At 36.8% G+C, this 8,101-nt stretch overlaps 1 protein-coding gene across 1 annotated transcript; it reads left to right on the forward strand.

Moving 5' to 3' along the window:
* The first annotated feature begins 1,129 nt into the window (after window positions 1-1,129).
* LOC146758078 (kinesin-like protein KIF20B) lies at window positions 1,130-7,430 on the forward strand. Its single transcript, XM_085518316.1, has 7 exons — window positions 1,130-1,248; window positions 1,641-1,802; window positions 3,552-3,671; window positions 5,181-5,381; window positions 5,820-5,900; window positions 6,629-6,755; window positions 7,293-7,430. Exons 1-6 carry the CDS (start codon window positions 1,135-1,137, stop codon window positions 6,659-6,661), a joined length of 711 nt encoding a protein of 236 aa, XP_085374442.1. The 5' UTR covers window positions 1,130-1,134; the 3' UTR covers window positions 6,662-6,755; window positions 7,293-7,430.
* Window positions 7,431-8,101: the final 671 nt, after the last annotated feature.

Genomic DNA, 8,101 nt, shown 5'->3' on the forward strand with positions numbered 1-8,101 from the left:
GAATAATATGGGGATTTCTGGTGGTTTTGTTGTACATCCCTCAGAATAGCATCTGAATAATCTATTGCTTCAGCATCTGATTATGAGAAGCAAGCTGAAATTCAAAAGTAATTGTTTAAATCTTGTCACTGGTCTAGATAGATTTAAGAGTCTATTTACAAATAGAAACCAACAGGCAGGGCATGGATTAAGCTGTAATTGCTGTTTCCATGAGATGTGTAACAGTAATGTTCTTTGTCTCTTTATTTTTAACATAAGGCTAGAAAATATTCTTTCTGAGAGTTCTGCCCTTGTACTGAATTTGAAAAAAGATTTGCAGAGGAAAGAAGAAGAGTATGCAGATCTAAAAGACAAACATTCTGATGCCGAGAAACAAATTCAGCAAGTACAAAGCGAGGTTTGTAGTCAACTGAGCTATTTTTTTCTGTAAGATTATGCTTGGTTTTCTGCTGTTAAAACTTCTCAAACTTTAACTATGAAGCTGGAAATTTCACACTAGTGTGACTAGCAGCAAATCTTAGGTAAAGTTGCCATTGAAGCTCTAGAGGGGACCACAAGTTAAAACATGGTTTCGCATAGATAATGAACAGAGGAAAGTAAAGTTGGTTAGTAGTCTGGAATAAGGTTTGTGAAGAGAATAGCTAATCTGCCTCTGGAGGGGACTTGTTATTATCTCTAAGTTACTGGTGACTTGCCATTGGTATCCGTGGTAACTCCAAAGCCTAAAACCTAAGTCTTGTGAAAAAACGCTGATAACTGGGAAGAAGAATGCTATTTACTTGAAGAGAAATAGACTAATTTCCAGAGGCTCTTTAATATAAGCATGTATATTTTTTTCTTCAATTTCAGCTTCAGTGATGCTAATAGTTAAAATTTAATTATTAAACAAGAAGATATCTTAAAACCCATTTTGCAGGATCTTAGTCTGAAAGTTTATTGGGTGTGCTTGGGGTGGAAAATTGAAGCTTAAAAATGAATTCATGTCTTCCTTGGTAACCTTGCACTTGCTGTCGTTTTCCTACTCAGCACTTGTTTGTGAATTCCTCTTTATTTAACAAAGAAGTATTTGGCCAGGTTGGATTACAGAAGTCTTTTAATGAACCGTGAGCTGTGCTTACATTACAGGTGTCCACGATGCGTTCTGTGGAGGAATCCCTCAGGAACAGGATGGATGAACTTGAAAGGATTAATAACCAGTTTAAGGATGAGCTGGATTATAAAGACTATACTATCCAACAACTTAAACAGGTATTTTTCTTGCTCTTATTTTTTATTAAATGAATGATGCAGGTTTTCCAAGCAACAGGAAAAAGGTGAAAAAAAAAATTGGAGCAAAATGAAAGTGGCCAACTGAAATTAGTGGTAGACCATGAAAGATATTCAAATAATTAGTCACTACAGAGCACTGGCAGATTGCTTTAAATACAATAATCTGCATAGTAAATACATATGTAATACATGCATGTAACCTGATCTTGTTGAGTGACATCACGATATGTTAATTGAAATGTCTTACCATAAACTCTTTTTATCAGCTTGAGTCCTTATTTATGCTATATGAAAAACTTATTAATTCTAGGCTGTCTTAAAAATTCTGCTTGTTTCTACTGTGTATGCTTTTCTATCATCATGAAATATAGGAGCTGGAGGAAAAGGACCATAATCTTCAAAAGTGGCGTGAGGAGAGAGATCAGTTTGTTGAAGCTTTGGAAGAACAGCTCAAAACTTTGGCTTCTAATGTCATACAAAAAGAGACAGAAATAGCAGAACTGAGACAATCTGCCTTAAAGGATTCAAGCAAGGTCAGCTCTCCTTTCCTCCTACCTGATTAGCTACCCACAAATTCTGTAAAACTCCTGTACCTGCTCTTTGTATTCTGGGTGTGCTTCTGTTCTTGAACACTGTCGTATTGACATCATGTGGAACTAACCAAAAAAAGCACCAGCTTTTATTTTTGTTCTTCAGAAACAGAATTTCTGTTAATTACTAAAATTTCAATTTTTTCAGTAGTTCAGATAAGCAGATGTCAGTTTGATGCTTATGATCCTACAGTCAGACTGGACAACTGTAGCTTTTTCCGATAATTCGCAGCATTTCCGGATCCCAAGCTAGGCTCAATACTCAGACAGTAGTTCTGTCTCAGGTTTCTTACTTTCTTTGCTTTCTCTGAGGTAGTATCTACAATGGCATGAAAAGACAGAAGGGGATGTGGAGAGAGATTAAGGGAAGCATCAAAAAGCAGAGGGGGGATGATCTCTGGAAGTTGCATTTCTTATTTCAACATCCAGCTTTTAATCAGGATAGCCAATCTAAGCCGTAGCATAGAATTTCAGAAGCTAAACAGAAGACTAAATGAGTTGTGCTCTTTTGAGAATGTTTGGATTCACTTTCTCTGAGAAGAAAGATGTTCTCATAGCAAAACTTCCCCTACAACTGCCGACTTTCTCACAGTACCGAGGATTTGGGAACAAATAAAAGCTCGGGTTATTATATCTTAAGAGTGATGAAGGCTGAAGCACATAAGTAAAATAGAAGAATCAAAATATATTGTATTACAACTTCCCAGGCAATTCTGTGACTACTGCACTTGTAACAGTGACCGTACAAATCCGTGAAATGTTACTGTTCTTGAATAGTGAAGTGTTCTAGCCTGCAATTCTAAAACTGATGCTACTAAGTAATTGCAATACTGCTTGTGTGTGTTAATTCCTTTTGCCAATCCCACAACTCAGCAGTTTTTACTGTTTATTAGGATAATGCAACTGTGATAGAAGAGTTAAGAAAAGAACTGGCTGACAAAGATGACTTTATAAAGGAATTAAAACAACGCATTAACCACAGTAGCCCTCAGTGTTTGCCAGAAATACCTTTACTTGAAGAAAGACAAAGTAGAAGGAATGACTCTGTAAATGAAAAAGTATGATTATATTTATAGAAAGTAAGTACTTAACATCTTGTTAACCCCTTTTTGTTCTTCTGTTTTCCTAGGAGATACTGGAGCTGGAATCATTTTTCTTAGCATATAGTCCTTTAACTACATATTCAGTGATGAGTACTTGTTGGTTCTTTTTGTCTTCCACTCAAACATGAGCTCTCATCTTCTCAAAAATATTTTATTTACTAGAACACCATCTCTCTGTGTACATTATGGAACTTTTCTATGCAGTTTTCCATGTATTCATATGTGGATGCTGAAGATTAGGCAGAGGTTTAGCCTTTGGTGTTCTAACATAGCAGCTGTGAGCGTGCAGAGTATGGGGGGAATGGATGACAAAACGACCAGCGTTACAGATTTTGTCACTAAATAATGTCTCGCTTTCTCTCTTTTGGAGGCAGAATACTGCCTGAGACTGTTAGTGAGACCCAGTAGGGTGTATCTGAAGATCACACAATGAATAGATGTTACTACCTTCCCACACTTGTGCTGTGTTTCAGCTTACGTGTTCATGTGGCGTCTGAGCTTGAGGTTTTACACTGTAACTTTAGAAACCTCGAGATATTTTGGAGGTCTAATGCATAGCCTAATCTTTACTCCTTTTAAATATTTACAGCCTAGGAAACAACAAAGCAAAACTAAAACTGGAGAAAGTATTCCATTAAGATGCAAAGCTGAAGACAATTATTTGTCACCTCCATGTACTAGGAGCCTCACTTCATTAAATGAATCTGAGGTTAGTATGAAACTTCAGATCTGAAAATGTTGTGATTGTATTGCTTTTGATAAGGAATGAGTAGGAAAAGATCTCATGTTCTCTAAACAATTCCCAAGTTTTAATTTATTTATCCCTTTCAAGCTGATCAGATCACCTGTTTTTATAGCCTTTGATAGGAATAAAAGCTGTTGAAACAATTGTGTGATGAATTTTTGTCAGGTGCTGTTGAAAACTCTCCTCATGTTAATGCTTATGAAGTGGCTCATGATTAGATAAGTTACTTGGAAAAAATTCATGGAGCCACTGAAACGGGCACAGCAAATTGAACTTATTTTCTTCCTCTGCAGGATTTCTGGACATTGTTTTGTTAGCAGATGATGTTAATCATTCCTATATAAGTTTTTAATTGCTAACTTTCATAAAATAGCAGTTACATATATTTTAAAAACAAAGTATTTATTAACCAACTTAATTCTTGGAAATACAGTGGGTGGTGATACTCCATTCAGATTCTTAGCAGAGCCTGATAAAGTGGCTCTGACTACTTTTTGTCTTTCTACAATCTTTGGTAACTTTTTGAGAGGAAGAAGACTCCCCTCAGTGGGTCGGAACAGTGTAAGTAGTAAAAGCTGCTAGTCTGTGTTTGGGACACTGGAGTTTGCTAGTTACTAGCAGCAGTAGAAGCAGCCATCTACCATTTTCTGATGTCCCCAGCAGCCTGTCTTCTATGTGTTCAACCAGCATCTGAACTCATTTTTGATATGCTAGCTGAATTCCTGCCATAGAGAAGGAGGAGTCCAGGTGATCTCAGTTCTGACTTTGTTGTTCCTGTTGAGAAAAACAGGATTGGGTGGATTGTGGACAGTAAGTGCTGCTGGGGAAATGCATACTGACATTTCCCTGTCACTTAGCTGTGCATTTGCTGCCATTTGACCATGAGCAGGTACATGATAGCCTTCAGCTTAAGTACGGTGTCATTGCTTGAATGCCTGTATTCTCTCCAGGGAAAAGATAGCAATGGAGTTCTTTAATGACTTGTACTGGGCTTGCACCTTGCCAGCTGGACCTTACTTATGTAAATAACATCTCTAGTGTAGAAGAGGAAGGGCAAATTCCCTAAGATTAAGCTGGAAGTTAATTGAACACTTGAATCAAATGCTCCTTTTCCTGCCCAGTTCTGACACAGCAGAGTTGAGATGAAGAAAATCGTGTCAGTTCTACCACCATTCTCTATTAAAAAAAAAGTGTAGTTGTCTGTGCCCTTGAGAAAAAATGACTTGTAAAGTATCAGGCTTAGTTTAACATGGAGAACTTTTTTTGTGATCATAGATTGGAAATAATTTTAAATGTAACAAGTTCTAGGAAAGAAGGGTAAAACTCTGCTGTAACTGAAATAGACTCCTTCTGTTACAAGTGTTCTTACAGCAGGAAAATTGAATGCTTACATATCCTTTTCCAGATGCTTTATAGCTTTTTAATCTCATGGCTACCTTAACACTTGCACTTAAAATTCTTCTGTGCTATCAGGAGCATTTGGAAACTGTCCTCGACTCTTCTGGAGTGTCCGCAGAAAATGGCAAAACTAGTCGGTTCCCAAAACCGAAGCTGGAAATCCCACTGACACCTCTGCAACCTGATAAGATGGAGATAAAGCAGCACGGCAGCATGATACCTTTAGGAGTGAAAATGCCTAAGGCAAAAAAGAAAAGAAGTGATGACATGGATGAGGTATGACCTAGACCCAACAGAAAACAAAATATCTGATGCCTTTTTACCATTCTCATTTAAGCATTAAAAAAATGCTATTTCTACCTCAGTAAAGTAGTTGAAGAATTTAATCAATGAACTGCTTTAATGAACAAAACTAATAGCCAAGCTCAGTGATAATGGTTTAAGAGAAGGGAATTTCTCTTAACTCCATTGTGTATTTTCTTTGAAACCTGTAGACATAAATCAGCTTTTTAGACATTGTGAGATGTCTAATACTGATATCTTAATGTCCTGTTTTTATAATTGAATGCTTATTTATTATTTGATTTACAGTGGAATAGTTACCACTAGCAGATACTTCCCTACTATTAGCAAAAGTTTTTAAAGTGTTCACTTTTGTGACATCAATTGTTCTTTCCAAAAGAATCATGGCTGAAACTTGTCTTATTTTCCCAGGATTTTGTGAAAAATGAGAACACGAAAAATACAAAATCTGTCATGGCTTTTAATTCACCCTCTGCAAGTGACGAGAAAATGGTTGTTTTTTGTTCTAGTTTTGAAGCTAGCTTGGGACTTCCTGTAATTGTGTGGTCACACGAAAGAAGCAGTGTCTTATCCTTATGTGTATACCTGAATGGGAATCTTACATGCTTATGAGCTCTTCCTATTAAATTCCATAAGCTAACCAAAGGGCAAGTCAGTCTGTCCCCAGAGCGTGTAATGGCTGTACTGTGTAATGATTTGGAGGGAAGGATATTGCACACTGAATAGTTGGGAAGAGAAGCTTTAGTGTATTATCGTGTGCTTTTGTAAGTGAAGCCCTTGTATTAAACTAAGGTTCATATCATTAATATGCATGGCAGTTATTAAAAACAGATGTTCACATGTGATAGCAGTATCCTTGGCATGGTCAGAGTATGAGTAGTAGATTTTTCCCATCTGTTGTCTTCTGTTTTGTATGTTTGTTTATTTTATGTAATTAGAACAGCTTTTGTAAGAAACAACTCCACCGCTTGGGAGCTACTTTTAAAGAAACTACTGCCTTATTAAGAAACTGTAAGAAACGTATGCCTTGAAATAGCTGAGATTTTGACAACTCCCTAAAGGGTATAAAATTGTCTACATTACTTGCCGTTGTGGTATCATCAGCATAATGAACAGAGGTGTCAGTAGTAAAGCTCAAAATGTCAACTTAAAATAACGTTGAACTAAAATGAAGTTTAAACAATGCTCTTGTTTCACATGTTCACATCTCTGTTGAACAGAAATCCGGAAAAGACTACTTCCTGAGAAAGTGAGTACATGCTTCAAGACTGACTAAAAAGAAGGATGAAACACTGCAAAAAGTTGGAGATTTTATTCAAAGCTCTCCTTCTATTATACACTCTAAAGGTTGGTGTAGAATTAAGTTTTATTCCATGTTTTCTAGACATTGTAGAATGGCTTGTTTCTGCTGTAGGCTATTAATGTATGTGTTCTTAGACTTGTCTGCCATGTTAAGTTGTCCTTTGATTTATGAAGTAAATGCATTCATTCGTCTCTTCAGAGATTCATTATTACATTTGTGAAAACTTCAAGTATACAGAGAAAGTTGGTTCTGTCTTGTGCTTCTGTCAGCACGAAAGTTAGGCCTGTTGTTTAACTCCTGCTGAAGTTTCTGACTTCCAGCGACTTCTGAGCCATGATTGTCTTTCATACTCCATTTTAATGCGTGCTTTAATCTGCCGTACCTGAACCTATAAACAGTTTCAGCTATAGAAGCAATAAAGAACCTCGATGAACAAATACAATTTCTGAGTATTTTCACTTAAATTTTACGTGTCATTTATAAACCAAGTTTGTTACGAAGCTTTTTTTGCATTCAGTGATTCAAAGACTCACAAAACCAGTAAGTTGATTGGTTTATGTATCAAAACAAATTTCTTCTAGCCAAGAAGCTGATGTCAGCAGTAAGTTCTCCTAAATCAAATGAACCTGAAAGTCTCGAAGAAGGAGAGACCAAGCCAAAACGATGCAAAAGGAAGCTGTATTCCACTGTCGTTTCTGGCCCTCTAGATATACCTGCTTCTTCGGTAAGCGATTATACTGTAGTCTTGGCTTAAAATAAACTACTAAGGAGTCCAAACAGACTGGAGGTTTCATCTATTTGCAGGGGGAGGTTGAAAGTACTGAGGTATTTCTTTATTCTACCAAGTCATTCTTGTTGGTCTTCCTGCTGTTCTGTTTTATTTTGTCCTCAAAGATCTCTGTGTTTGGCTGGCTTACAGTTTGCTAAGTAGGTGATGTAGCAATCACGGAGATGTCTTCTAATTTGGAATCATAGATAATTTCAGTGTGTCGGAGTGGGATTATTCTACTACACGCTTTTCTAGAGCACAACTTAGACAGCTTTTTAGGTATGCTTAAACTATGATCTCCTGTCTAAGCCAACTTGCAAAGGATCTGATGTGCCAGTTTCATGACTCTGTCGGCAGCTATTGTGCTAAGAACATTCTTGCTCTGTTGGAACTGCATCTTTTAATTATATTAGAGTCCTTTTTCTGTTCAGCAAAGTGATCATTTGCCCATACTGTAATATCCCTCTGAATTTTTTGATGATTTGACGAATGATAGGGGCAGAAACCAAAATGTTATATTTTTTTTGTTAGAGGATGAAGAAGATGAGACAATTTCTTTTCTCACTGTAGTTCTGAGAACATGGAACTGAACCGAGAACTGAAATTCTGGGCAAGTCATAG

This window comes from Coturnix japonica, chromosome 17 (genome assembly GCF_054131305.1).
Source record: "Coturnix japonica strain WE chromosome 17, WE-NBRP24, whole genome shotgun sequence".
Classification (NCBI taxonomy): Eukaryota; Metazoa; Chordata; class Aves; order Galliformes; family Phasianidae; genus Coturnix; species Coturnix japonica.